Below are 15,366 nucleotides of genomic sequence, written 5' to 3' on the forward strand. Positions count from 1 at the left end.
GTACTTGTATTTGGAAGATGGCCCAATGTGGTTTTTGGCACACATTTGGACTTGACCTTAACCAACAGTGAGGACATATTCTGAGAGGTGAAATGGTGGCCGCCTTCTCTGCTTACTTTTTTTTTTTTTTTGATTCAGAGATTGTCCACGTACAGAATAACATGGTTTTAAGAAAAGTTTTGATAAAATAGAAAAGGGAGCATACTGAACTTCTATCTAAACCAAGTTATTTTCAACTTTATCGATTTTTTAAGAGCCAGTTGGGAATAGGCTTAAATTTACTTTCAAATCAAAGTAAATCTCCACAAAGGATCTGTATTACTTTAACTGAATTGTATCAAATTTATATGTAGACACAATCAAACGACCAAAAGGAAAGAAAAAAGGAATGGGTTAAGTAAATTTCACATCATTAGCACATGCTGTGATAGATTTTAGTCCTTTAAAGGAAGTACTTATTTCTAAAGCAATGAAAATATAATTATTTAGCTTAAAATCGAGTAAGGCTTTTATTGCATTTTTTGAGTGACTTTTATTGAGTGACCAGGTACTACAGTAACACCTAATTTTTCATTTTTTTCTATACTAGGAGCAGTAATCAAAATCCTGCAATCTCATCACGTCTGGGAAGAGCACCCCTGCTGCTAGCACACAAAGATACATCCACTGGCTGTGCAACCAAGGTCTGCTTCCCTTCTCATTCTGGGTAACTCACCTTGTGAGGCAGTACGTAACCTGGCTATCGGGAATGGTTTGGAGAGACCACAGCCTGCGCTTGATGGGTTTTTGGACTCCATTTAGCCAAGATGGCACGGAGAAGCCAACTTTCTAAATACAGAGTTGACAGGCGTGACTTCACGCCATATGTCTCCTGACGGCACTAAAATCTCTGCGAAAATGACTTATCACTTAGCCACAATAAAGTAGTGAGGTTTTCTCAAAGGCTAGATAAGGTATTTATCTTACCACAAAGACAAATGTAATGAATTAACTTGGAGCCTCGCGGTGACCCAATGCTAAATAACATCCAACTTGTCTGTGATTGTAAATTCAGTGCAAATTGTTCTTTCTATATACAGCAAGCATATAGCACTGCCAGCATCCTCTTTAGTTGTAACCTTGAGTTTAAGGGAAACTAAGTTTTTCTTTGCAAATGCAAAGGGATTATTCTGCTCACATGAAGCCTGTTCTCTGTTACAGAAGAAACACAGATGTCATTTCAGAAAGTCTCTTAAAACATCTCTTCTACAAACTCTCTTGGCAACCAAAGTACTAAACTAAGGTATCTGTTGGTATTTCAACTGCTAGTATAAAAACATTTGGTATACAATTTATTGTGTGGTGTTTTGTTGTTGTTGTTGTTTTTAAGGCTGGATTGAATTAAATTGCTCACAACAGCCAGCTATACGATTTTAAAAATAACTCAATTGTATCAGAGAAAAGTTATGGTTGCTTGGGTTCCTCACTTCTGCATGCTTTTTCAGTTTGTTTAGGCTGTGGATAATTGCAGCATCTTTGTAATGTGTTCTATTTTAGATTACTGATATGTACTTACATGTGCGTATCTATCTTAATATAATATGTCTTAATATCTAAGAAGTTTATATATAAACGCAAACAAAAAGTCCAGGGAAAATTATTTCTTTTTAGATTATGTATTTCTAATTACAACTTATACACACACACACACACACAAGTAATGACATTGATGGCAGATTCACTGGACTTTTTTTAGTGTTTTGTGGCACTCTGGCACAGCATAAGGCAATGGCACCACTACACCCAGCTAAGACGAGCTGATGCAGAACTCTAGGTAGCCAGAGTAGAACAATTAAGTGACCAGAGCAGAACAAAACACATCCAACATTTTCCATTTTCTCCCTCTCCCTCAGCATCTTCCCCACATCTTCCTCCTTTTCTTCTTCACTGTTATGCCAACGCTGCACATCCCCTTCCTTCTCCAGTCCAAAATTCACCGTAATTCTGGCAAATAAACACCTTGTCTCTTTCCATCTTCAGCCTTATTTAACTCTTCCTACTTTTTTACTGCCTGATTCCCCTGTGCACACAACATCTAACTTCCCTCCATTTCTGATTCCTGCTCTCTGATGAGTAGACCTACCATGAAATCTAAGTTTTGAAAATACATATAGAAGCCTAGTAATATTTTTCACCATTTTTAATGACTGAACATTTATGTGTCCACTGAGATGCACGATATCACCTACTAGAATGTGACTCACAGGCATAAATGCATAACCTATATGAAAAGCCTCCTCAAAGGTTGTGTTTTTTTGTTTGTTTGTTTTTTGGTTTTTTTTTCCAAAATGATCATCACATCCCATTATTTCAATGGCAACAAAAGTGACTCAAGGTGAGGACCGTCCCAAAACCAGACAGATCTGCCTGAACTGTGGCTGGCTACGGCTCTTCAAGGGGCGAAGTATGACTCCAGAGGTTCTCCTGAGCTAGAGAAGTCTTCCTGACCTAAGACCGGATTTCTTTGTGTGTGCTGCCCAAGACACACTGAAGGCTTTCAGACCCAAAGCTTGACAGCTCTGCTGTTATTTCAGAGAAACAGACAGAGTGGAGTTCATTAGAAAGGAGAGCCAGAACTCAAAAGCATTGTTTGCCTCATTCCACTGCAGTAACAAAGTAAAGCACCTAGGTAGTCTTTGGCGACAGTAAGATGGAATATATGTAACACTATATTCAATAACCTGCATATGACCTATGTAGTTCCAGAACATCTTTCAAGGATCAAAGATCGAAGTGAATTATTCTCTGAAAGATCAGTAAAGATGTATTTCAGCTGAAGAACTGAGTGAAAACATCTGCCTTTTGTCGAAGGCCTACTAGTGCATGGAAGGTACCCTTTGAACGAACAGAGCGTGAGGGGATCTCACCCACCCAAAACAAAATACAGTGAAAACCTCTTTACCAAAGGAAAAAAAAAAAATCTTAAGATAAGCCACTTAATATAAAGTGCTACAATAATACAAACAGTATAAAATCTAAGTCTACAGTTGAAAAGCCAAACATTTATTTTTATAGTCAGATGTAAGAGAGTGCTTAACAGACACAGCATTTAAGAAAACTTCAGCTTTGCAAACACTGTATTTTTACTGAGTCCAAAACTTAAACACTGGTAAAACTTAAGAGATTTTTCATCAAAGGAAACATAAACAAACAGATTCATCATCTCAAAAGCCTGAAGCAAGCACAACTATATCCATTTTAGAGATTAATTTTTTCTTTTTAAGCAGAAATCAGTGACTTCAAGTGACTCACCCAAAGGTTTATAAAACCCTTTATGCCAGTGCTGGAATTGCATAATTTTTTTTTTTACTCATATATTACGTTTTCTGCACACCTCATGGTTAAGTTGTAAGACGTAACTTAAAAACAACCAAGCCCTTATTTTTAGAAACTTTTCTTAAAAACAGTCCACCACTTAAAATCACTGAAGTAAACAGCAAAAGAGCTGAGTTCCTGGACCTGAAACTTGTTGCTTGACGCGCAGACCAATGGAGTTTAGATATATGTTCTAACAGGCCTTCCGAAACCTAAGACAATCCGATTTTTACTGTTGAACTCGTAAACTTGTACTGTTTTACTCTTTTTTACACCCTACAATTGCAAGTTCTGGAGCTTATTTTTGAGAAAGTACCTGGTTTATCATCACACTGTTAATGCAAGAGCACTGGCTTGATGCCTTTGGATGGGCAAGAAAACTGAAATGCTATGAACTCACGTTCATGTTTGCAGTATTAGTCAATCTTACTGAGAGAAAAATAAGACATTCAGTCGGAAAATGAGCACAGACTTAAGTTTTACTCTTAAAAAACAGTTAATAGATAAATAATTGTCTTTCTGGAAAACCTACATGAAAGTGGTAGACGTTTTGATACTAATGGAAAGTATCTTCAGAAATGTATCTTTCACATCAAGTATTGTTTTCATCTGGTTTATATATGGTAACTTGCTGACTTCTACTTTGCTCAGACAGCTTAGTGTCTGCTTCTCTGTTACCAGCTGGAATGACTTCCAAAATGAAATATGGAGATACGAAATTAATACAGTACTATACCCGAGATGATCGTAAGCAAAAGAAACACATTGTAAAAGCTGATAAATAGCTAACTGTTGACTAAAAACCCTAAATAGAGTATGTAACATCAACTAATTTCTACTTTTATTTCAGGATATTATTTGTCTTTTTGTGTACTATACCCTATTTAAGCATGAATTTAATTGTATCTTTAAAATGTCTGTCTTGCTTATTACCTGTTACCTAGTAAGAGGTGAATGTTTTGTGAGTTGTCTAGTGTAATGTAAAACCAGATGAACAGAATGTAACGATCAGGAGAGTGTGCTCACAGACAGTGGCCAACTTTCTCAAACCTGCAAAAAACTAATGCTCCTTGGCAATTGCAGGCTAGACTCTACAGAGAGCTAAGACAAAACTTATCTAGGACCCGCTTAGTAATTTTACTGTATCAAAGGCTACACAGGCATGTGTACAATGCTGTTAAATAAGGATTTAGAAATACTGTAACTCACTCTTTCCATTGACTTCAATTTCCTAAAGGCAAAATTCTGGTTAAAGCTCAGCTACTCTCATTTAGACATACAATCACTAAAAGGACGACAGTTTAGACAGAAAATACTCAAAATCATACTGAGATCCCTTAAGAGAAGGAAGGAAAAAAAAGAAGCTTTAGTCTTCCTAATGCTGTTAGAAATGTCAAGAACCTCCAAAGAATTAATTCTAAGGCTCTTTCCAAGTTCAGCCTGGAGGAAACTGAGCATGGCCGTCACCAAATAAGAGATAAGAAACCCACGTTTAAAAATTATTTCAGCTTTTCAGATTCCAAGGGCTTTTATACGCAACAGTGAAGAAAAACATTTTTAAAATCAGGAAAAATACCTGGACAAGTGTCCTTTTAAGGTGCCTGATGACTGGCTCATTCTCCAAAGATACTACAGTGGGATCCAATATCGTGCGAACTACATGGTGGGGAAGCTGTTGCTACTCCCAGGTACATCACACAAAAGGACCTGAGAACAACAGCCTGGGTCAGTGCAGCATCTTTTGGTAGTTGCTGGAAGAGAGTTCCTCTTTCCCATGCTTGTTCTTCAATGGTACGCCAATGTAAAACACACATAACTAACAGTACCTCCTAAAGCAGAACAAAAAACTAAATCTAGCAGTCTCCACAAGACAATCAAAATCACTCCAAGCACCAAGCAGACTCTCTCTGGGAGTAAAGAGGTAGAACTGGCACTGGTGGAGGGTACAGCAAGACTAATGATCTAGACAGAAGCTAGTTAACAGCAGGCTCAGAAGATGTCTTCTGTACAGAAAGAAATGATCAACCAATGTGAATTGGTTTTCCATATGAAGGGAAGGAAGTTAACAGTCCATGAGAAGCTGCACTCGGAAATAATACTGACTAAACTTTCAGTGTTCCTGCCTCCACCTGCTGGCAAGGAGAAATGCTGCTGCTGAAGATTGCTGCTACGAAGATCATTTACACTTTCTTAGCAATGAATGCTTACAGTTTGAATCAGTGTCCGACATTACCACATTGTGGCAATAAACAGTGCTCCACAGTATTTCTAATGCAGGATAATCCACCTTGCAGTTTATAACCCAGATAGTTGTTAAATGCCAGGCAGTTATTTATCTCTTTAGACAAGATCATAACAAATATAAATGGGAAGAATTCATATGTTAAACAAAATAAAAAGGTACATATTCTTCTATGCATGCTAATTACCTGGTAAATGACATCTTGAAAAAGAACTGGAAAAGTGAGTGCAGCATCTTCTAATTCATTTAGACTACAGTGCACTAACGTTTCATCCTATTAAAAATTAAAAGATGGTATAAAAGTAAGAAAAAATGTGAAAAGAATGCTGAAAAGAGAAGTAGTTGTCTAGATTTTTATGTTCCTTTTAAGGTGGGTTTATTTAGTCTGGAAAATTTAGTTTTGTGCAAGCACTGTCAAAATTGAATAAGAGATTTTGGAAGTAATTATACATTTCTTTATTCTTGCAGTTTTTGAAAAATTTCAATTAGAATTGTGCTCTAGGGGCATAATTGTAAGGAGACATTTTAATTTTGTAGGCTATACTGTCATTCAGTTCAAATCTGCATCTATCAATTTGAATCATCTATCCATTTTATATGACCACCAGAGGACCCGCCAACTGATATCGCTCATGGTAAAACAATGTTCCTGACATCATTAGCAGTGTCTCAAACCACTTTCAGAACAGAGTGGCTTGATGAAATTATTCTAAACATAAATATATTTTCTATGAATATTTCAGAAAGTGGATTTGTGGCCTCTGAAGAAGAACGCTACAAGAATTAAAAGATTCATTCCTGGTCAATTTTGATGCAAGACATATGAAGCTAAATTTTCCTACTTAGTACATCTTGTTTCTCTCCATTGGTTCTGGAAAACTTTATGGGGACAGATAACTCTCTGTTCAAGATGATAAAAAATTTAATGCTTTTTTTGGGGAAACAATGTTAAGAATTCAAAAAATACAGCAAGTATTCTATTCTTGCCACTATTAAATTTACTTTTATGCAGACCATCTTTAAATAAAAGTATTAGGAAAATTGTGTAACCTTCAGCGAGGTACTTTTATTTAGAGCACACATCACTAATTTCAGCAACAGACAAAACAAATCAAATGCTACATAGCTCTCCCCCTGATTTTGCTATGTATTTATAAAAGTACTTACCAAGTCTAGAACTAATGAGAATTCTGGTGTGCTTCTTGTTTTCAGTGGAAGAGCTGGCTTCCTGTTAAGTTGTTCTTCTGTTAACGGCGGAACATGTTTGATGAAATAGTATCTAGAAAAAAAATCAGATTTTGTTTTAGAAATGTGTTTGAATTATGCGACTGGCAATGTGGTAGCCCAACTAAATATTTAAAAATGCATATTGTGTGTAAAGCCACACAAGAAATAAATAATTTAAACTGAAAAACAAACACTTCAATATATACTTATTTTTTAATTTAAGAGATTTTGGAATTCATTACTGTAATATAAAAAACATAGCAACTCAAATAACAATTCCTTAATCCAATACCCAACACGATCAATTCATATTTTAAGTACAAATATTACCACTTACGGATCAAAGACTTCCCAGTCTTCTTCATAGGTGGCTTCTGCATGAGCTGATGAGTAGCCACTGTCCGGAGATACTGGTGCTAAAATTCAATGAAAATAACCAAAACAAAAATGAAACAAACAAAACAAAACAACAACAATAAATAAATAAAAACAACACAAGAGCTAGTCTTATTAGTGCAGTTTTTAAAAGTGAAAATTTGCATTTTATACACAAGTGCCTCAAACAACAGTGAAAAACAGCAGGACTCTGCTAGTCCTCGTATTTCACCTGAAATACCCCGCATGGCTTCTCACAAATTTTCCTGAGGGCTCAATGTCACATCATCCTACAGAACTTCTTGATCCAGCCAAATGAAAGTGCCCGTGTTACAGAGCAAGGCACCCATACAACATTTGGTGATATGAACTACCTGGATGCACATTCCAGACACACGACCAGCTCCTACCCATCATTTGCTAGGGTATTTGTGTCAAAGGAGAAACACCTATGTATGTATGAGGATTTAGGTAACTGTAAAAAATTTGATGCAGGCCCTCCACAGAGAGTTGATCGTGAATTTTATAGATATGGAATATCCATATATATGGAATTTTTGTCCAAAACTGTGTATGTTGAGTTTTTCCAATGAAAATGGGGAAAATTAATATAGGATGTTTATGTTCTTATTCATCTCAACATGTTATTTTAGTATACGATAATAAAATGCTGCAAATTTCTCTATTGTGATCAGCAAGTCTAGGGGATGCATTTTTAATGTGTGTGTGTGGGGTTAAACAGTAATAAAAATGCCTTTCTTCTTCGATGTCTGTTTTCATTTGAAGAAATGTCATGAAGTCAACTAAGTTACAACGGAAATAAATGAGACTTGCAAAAGCTGTGTCTCTGGTGCATAAAAAAGTTTTGCTCGTTGATATAAAAATCAGTATAAATACTGTTTGCATGTTTCAAGCAAACTTGAAACATTAATTTATACAAAATGGGGGTGCTAGAATTTCCCTAGGAGTAGTAACTATCTACAGCTTCAGGACTTGAGTAAAAGGCAAGCACACATTTCTTACCTGTAAGTGGTGGCAGGTCACGATCGTTTGTTTCCTCTACTTCTTCTAAACCATTGTTAACAGCAGATCTGACCTGCACTGCTTGGCTAGTATAAGCTGCTCCATTGGTTGATGTTGCAGTACTTGTAGTAATCTCATCTACCTGTTCCATATCAAGCTGTTTGACTATTTCTTCAGCTTCAACAGCTTGTCCTGGAGAATCTGATCCTGACGTTCCTGAATCAAGATTTCAGTACACTAGTAGTCATTATCTTTAGACTGAGGTACCTAACAGAATACTGACAGTCATCATTAAACTCCAAAAAATACGTTACAGAATTACCAAAGGAGGCTGTATCTGAATCATGTTACAAAAATAAGAACCAAAAGAATAATAATGCTTACCATTTTTATTTGCTGGTGAAAAAAAATTGAAGACAGGAGAAAATATGGTCCCCAGTAACGTAGTTCGTGGGGGACTGCCAGTGGTAGGATTATCTTCTAATTTCCCATTTTGCTTTACATGTTGGTTTGTCATTTCGTAACTTCCAGCTTCTGTAAAAGAAAAGTTATGACGTATAATACCATGCTTCTGTTTTTCACAGTAGACCCTCTCTTTTATTGTTATTATTTTCACTGTAGGAAAGATCCCTCCTGCTCCCTGACTTTCCTTAGTTGGCAAAAGCAATTAGCTTAAATAGCTCCTTAAAAAGTAAGATCAGGTAGCAATTTAGCAACAACATAAAAATGAAATGCCAACTTTCAACACCATCTTAAGCTTCAGAATTTCAAATTAGGAAGCAATAATTGCTTATAAGAAATATGCAATAGATTAACAGATAATAGAAGTTTTAGTCCTTTAAATGTGCTTGATGACAGAAGACAAAGATGCTGTGCACCCTTCACAACAAATAGATGTCAGTGTCAGTGGGACTCCACTAGATGGAAACAAGAGAAAGTGTCAGTGGAACTCCAGTGGCTGAATCTCTGAACTTCACAAGATCAAGTCCATGCTTCACTATACTCCCCGTATACATATATGTATACACACAAACACACACTCATAAATACAATTAGGAAGTAAAATAATTCTTAGTTGTTACCACAGATAACAAATAACACAGAATTAAGTAAATCTTAGTATTACAACAACATACCACATAACAATTAAAGGTTTTCTATAAATGTGCATCTAAAGCATATCCTAAAACTAAAAACTGCTGTCTCGTGGGTGAGATCCAAGACATAATTCTGAGACTGAAATGAAAGAAGTTATTTACTTTACAGTAACGAGTCTTTGAGCTGTCTGTCCATATGGAAGTAAGCAAATGCATTTTGTGCACATGAGCTGAGAACCTTTTTGTCAGCTGAGCCTGATGGAGCTGCACAAGTACTTCACACTTCCTGTCGCTTTTACATAAAATGTAGGGTGTGCCAGCTGCAACTTAGTGCTTTCACTAATACCGAATGTCTTCACTAAGAACTTGATATTGCTGTAACAGTAAAATGCGTTCAGTATGCTCTATGTGCATACCTCAGACAACTTTATTCAGGTAAATAGTTCCCTTTCATCTTTAAGTATTGTCTGCATGCATCACACTCAGTCAGTGCATACCTATTATCTCTCCAGGACACAAAAAAAACTAACAGTAGCAAATACTCCTAAAATCATCTTACGCAGACATCTGGCAACAACCAAACAGGTAATTGTCTCACATTGTAAACCTTCCATCGTTGAAGTCCCTCATTTGGAGCTCCATCCTGTACTTAGCTACTGATTTTAAAAACCTTGTCGGAATATGAAATCTTTCAGACCTCTGCCTTGCTGACAAACTTGGCAGAAATCAGACAACGGATTCGAAAGTTATTGGGAGAAAGAAGGAACACTGACAGGCAGCACAAACACATGAAGTCTCGTTTCCTTAGGAAAAGGAGTCTAAAAGCGTGTTTTTTTAAGTCAGATCTGGAACCACAGCTGACACTTTAAGTTTCATTGAATATTTTATCTAACAGGATGTATCTCTCAGTGTGTCACTATTAGAGATACTGAAAAAAAAAACAATTTTCACAATGAGGTGGTCAAACATTGGAACAGGGGCCCACAGAGGTTGTAGAATCTCCATCCTTTGAGATATTCGGAACTTGACTGGACAACAAGCCTCTGAGCAGCCTGATCCAACTTCAAAAGTCAGATTTCTCTTCAAGCTGGATTCACCTTGCTGGGAGAGGAACAGGAGGACTGCCCAGATGGCTTATAGAGGTCCCTGCCGACCTAATTTTTTCCATGATTCTATGTCAGAACCCTGTCTATATGTTTGACAAGTGCTTTCAATATCTAAGGAACCCAGGCTAGCTCCACAAATGTCATGAATTGGGAAGTCATATTTCACTTCTTGTGAGAAAATGGGAGAAGAACTAAATCAAATTCTCATTACTGGCTCTTCTTTTCTTTTGGAAAAAAATACTTAAATTAGTTCCAAAATAGCTGGTCATTATCACATAATGAAATTGTTCTTGCTAAGATAAAACATTCTCTCTCAGACACATCCATTGTAACTTGTGCTTACAGTCCTGGAAATCTTATTTCAGTGCTATTAGTTCAGCCTTGCTAACACTGAAGTCAATCACAAAACTCTTAATAACCTCCACCTGGAGAAATGTCCTTTATTAGTTAACAGCTGGAAGACTACTGAATCACCATTCAACTGTAATAGCGTATGATTAGAATATTTACAAACCTCCATTCACTTGACTTTTCCGTCTTACTCGAGAGATCTGTTTATTAGGCTTTTCTCCTGTTTGAGGTGTGGATGTAATCAAGTTGTTATCTATATCACGTTCAATTCTACTTCTTTTTGCAGGATTTTCTCTTTCTTCCTTAAAACAGAAAAAGGGGGAAAAAGAAACATACTGAGTAGTGCCTCTTTTCTCCACTGAATGCCACCAGAAAATGTTAGCTGTTAGGGAAAGTTCCCCAGAAGGTCCATTTATTGTTCCACTTCCGGATGCAGAATATACAACACGTATCTGGCCAGTTGGAATTCTAAACTCATCCATACTGACACAACCCAAGGTAAACAGCTAAGTACTGGGAAAGAAAGCTGTGCTTGGAATTTCTGTTGTAGAAAAACTGTCTTTAAATACTATTTTACCAGATAGCCAATTTGTAATTAAGTGCTGTGACATTAAGGAAATGTAGAAACAACTAAAATGATGAGAAACTTCACTTCTCTGCTTGTTAAAATATACAGAAACTGCATAATAATATCCAATATAAAATTCTCCACCATGATCCTTACATAAAGTGGCTTGTTAAATTGTTTATAAATACATACTGTGGTAGTACTCAATTCATATCAGATAGTATATGGCAAAACTTAGCTGTTAAAAATATTATATGCAAGGGTTGTAACCCAGTGATTCTTCTTACCTTTAAGAAAATTACTCTTCTCCTCTGTGGCAGTTACATGAATGGGAAAGAACCAAGCATTTTTGCATATTTTTTCTGAGCATGTGTGTATGTGTAGCACAGATATTTAAGACAGGTTTCTTCCCCTTTTGTCCCAAAGCACCTATTACACCTGAATAAAATGGCAATCTAAAATACAGCCATATAGAGTACACTGAAATGTAAGATGTGAGACAAAGCAAAATAAATGGAATTAAATATTTTTAAAAAGGCCACAAAGCATATTAAAGTAAATTAAAATTTCTACTTTAGACTTACAATATTACCTTTCTGGGAGCAGCAGTTTCACATCTTTAAAAAGAAAAAAGTTTGCATGCTCCAAAAAAAAGGTAAATTGATCCTTTAGAAAAAATTAATTTAAGGCCCATGCTAAGAGTACAGTACCTAAAAGAAATACTGGCAAACATGGAAATGCATGGACAGCCATATCAGAAGACAAAGTATGTGACCACCACTGATCCCCAAAGCTTCCTACTGGCAGTTTCTTCTTGACCAACAACCTTGGTGAGAACAATCAAATTACTACCACGAGCAACTAATGATAATGTATATACCGTAAAATCATATATGAGAGAAAACAGATGGCTCACTGATAAAAAGAACAGCAAGGCACCTTATCTTTTAGGTCATTCGTTCAAATTCAACATGGGAAAAAACAAGAGAAATTAATTAACTTCTAAAAGCTATGCATAAAATTGGCCTTCAGAAATGACTCGTGCTTTATGGAGAACAAGTGCAGGAACATTACAGAAAACACAATGAAAACAGGAAATCTGTCTAATAGTATCAGCAGAGGCACAAAGGATTCAGTAAATCTAGAACCGCTCTCCCTCTCCCGAACAAGAGCTATCACGATGTTGCGGGAAAGCTCACAGTGCTCTGCCCGTGTTGCATTGGTCCTGTGAAAAAAGGACTTTGGGTTCCAGGATGGCCAGCCTTGTACCTCTGAGTGTTTTGCATTCATGTAAAAAGCCACAAACCAAACTGCAGAAATAATTTATTTTCCTGAAACAAAAAATAAAATTCTACCACTTCTAAAAATTCTTTGGCAAAAAAAGGGGGAAAAGAGTGCAATGGACCTCACTGGAAGGAAAAAAAAAACAACAGCCAACAACAAGCCCTGAAGCAATAATAAACACGGATGTAAAATGAACATAAATCAGTAGACAAGAAGAGGTGTGACAATACCACAAACAACAAGATCAGAGTTCAAGCAGTTCGTTAATAGAATTTAAAGATGAAATTACACACAAGGTTGCAATTCTCCTTGATTTATACTGTGGAAATCTTATTGCACAGATATATAAATATACCTATTATATATATTTATAATATTATACTTATATGAATCATATGATCATATGATTCATTCAACTCAAAATAGCCAATTATTATCAATAACTGTGCCATAAGGAAGATGGCAACGCCACACTGTCATAAGCAATTTATTTACTCTTGGTATGTTTTCAGAAACCTTGTGTGGACTAATGAATGGCCTAAACTGGGACCAAGAGTAATGACAACACACTCAAAGCCAATGCAATGTATGACAGTACTGGAACCCCACCTACCAAACAAGTTTAGTGTAACCTAATATGGCAAATTCCACAATATTTGATTCTAAAATTTTAAAATGTTAGTAGTACTTCCTGTATGCATACACATATCAGTTTTTCTGGTAGATCAGACTTGTCGTTTTGTAAATAATAAATACTCTTTTGTATTCCATAACTATCCATGACTTGCACAGGGGCTCTGAGTTGGAAAAGACCTCGAGATCAGACCCATCACCATCCACATTCCTACAGCCACACGTTAGGCTCTAGTTTCTCTAACTAAATAGCTATAATGTTTTTTTAGGTTCTGATTGTTTAAAGAATATTTCCAATAAGCCACCTTTACAATACCAGATGAGTTATGACTACCATCAAAATTGTCAAGATACACTAGCTATGAAGACATTTATTGTCATAAATCCATATAATCGCTGTGGTGACTTAGATTTCAACGTACCCATAAATGAACTACTATGCAAGTTGTACACATACACTATCTCACAGAGTTATAACGTTTCCATGGCAGCCACAAGACTACTTTGTTAAGTCATTAGCGCTTTGGAAGATAGCCCGGCAGTATCAATATCATGCCATGCTAATGCCACTGGAGCCACTCCAAGTCCTGCTACAGACACAGGAGAGGACATGAAAGGGAACAGAAGAAAAACGTGGACATTTTATATTTTAAAAAAACTGTCAAGAAAAAAAAAAGAATGAAATGTAATTCAAAGATTTGGGAGAGAGGAGGAGAAGAGAGAAAATTAACAAAACCTTAAAGAGACAGAAAAAAAAAAAGAATAAACAGATATATTTCTCTTATCTTAAAATTCCTACGTAAAATGTTTTGCTTGGTTTTCAGCTTTTTGTTGCAGAGTTTTTGCAGCCAAAATGTTGCACTGTCATGCCACATAGATGCTGAATGTAAAATGGCTTAATTGTCCTACTTCAATGAAAATGTAAGTGGTTTTAACCATTTTCTTTTTACTGAAGTATTTCTTTGTCAGTACCTCAATGCTTTTATAAGTAGTCAACATATTAAAGATTAAATTTCATTATATTTTGACAATTTAAGACTATATTGTTACTTTAATTAAAATTATTTCAACTTCACCTTGTTACAAAGTCATCTTTTCAACACTTAGTTCAGAAAACAGAAAATTATTCTGAATTTGAATCACTTTTTTTTAAACAGTATAGTTCATAACCAGTGTTATGACTTCCTGGGTACTCTTTAAAATTTACAGTTAAGTAATATCAATATTTGCATTGCTGGGACTGAATGAAGACTTTTTTTTTTGATTGGCCTTTCTCTTTGCAGAAAAAACTGAGGTTTTGGAAGCAATTGCAAGGTCGCATTCAGCCTATCAAAGCCATACACATCATTCTCCCTTAAAACCTACATTCGACATGTTTTAACATGTGAAAATTAGTAAATTCAGGTTTCTGTTTGTATCAGGATAGATGAGTTTTAGTGGTTTAGCCCCAACTTTCCATTTACATATTTTTATTTATTAATAGTAGTATTTTAAAATCAAAATTAATTGAATATGACCCAAACAAAAAACAAAAAACGAAACCCACTGACACTGTACCTTCGGTGTGCTTCCTTTAATAAACTTTTTGATTGAAGACAATAAGCCAGTTTCATTTTTCTGTGGTTTTCCTCCGCCAACAGGTAAGCTCTCTTCCACCTCCGAATGTTTCCTCTTTGCCCTCAAAGCACGTTGCGTGTGAATTTGATTCGATTGCTGAGAAGCCTTCCGCGTTCTCAGCCTCATTTTCATGTGTACCACATGTAAAGCTATAAAGGGAAAAAACAAGTATACTTAGTCATTGAAGAAACGTATTAAGCTTCAGATCAGGAACTGAAAAAATTATATAACACTGACAGTGTTCTGATGCACTGAGCTTTTATATCCATACACACACACACACACATATATATATGGCTAAACTTAAGTGAAAGAGAAGAGCTATTTAAGCTAAAGCATAACACTGGCAGAAGAACAAATGAATATCATCTGGCCACGAATACATCTAACCATTAGATCAGTGAGGTTTTTGCATAACCCTCCAGCCCAAGTAGCGGGAACAAAAAATCTAACTGTTTTTAAGACAGAAAGGATTTTATGGTGCCTGGT

General features: G+C 36.0%; 1 protein-coding gene across 2 annotated transcripts in view; it reads right to left on the minus strand.

Annotated features, from left to right (window-relative positions):
* Positions 1–15,366, minus strand: part of CTDSPL2 (CTD small phosphatase like 2) — a 43,902-nt gene that overhangs the window by 10,433 nt on the left and 18,103 nt on the right. For both annotated transcript variants that reach the window (XM_050713027.1, XM_035568973.2), the window contains exons 2-8: positions 14,818–15,026; positions 10,939–11,077; positions 8,606–8,755; positions 8,222–8,437; positions 7,161–7,239; positions 6,764–6,875; positions 5,784–5,870 (exon numbers count right to left, since the gene is read on the minus strand). In XM_050713027.1, the coding sequence (XP_050568984.1) occupies positions 5,784–5,870; positions 6,764–6,875; positions 7,161–7,239; positions 8,222–8,437; positions 8,606–8,755; positions 10,939–11,077; positions 14,818–15,009 (975 nt within the window). In that variant the 5' untranslated portion in view covers positions 15,010–15,026. The remainder of the gene's footprint in view (positions 1–5,783; positions 5,871–6,763; positions 6,876–7,160; positions 7,240–8,221; positions 8,438–8,605; positions 8,756–10,938; positions 11,078–14,817; positions 15,027–15,366) is intronic.

This window comes from Cygnus atratus, chromosome 11 (genome assembly GCF_013377495.2).
Source record: "Cygnus atratus isolate AKBS03 ecotype Queensland, Australia chromosome 11, CAtr_DNAZoo_HiC_assembly, whole genome shotgun sequence".
Taxonomy (NCBI): Eukaryota; Metazoa; Chordata; class Aves; order Anseriformes; family Anatidae; genus Cygnus; species Cygnus atratus.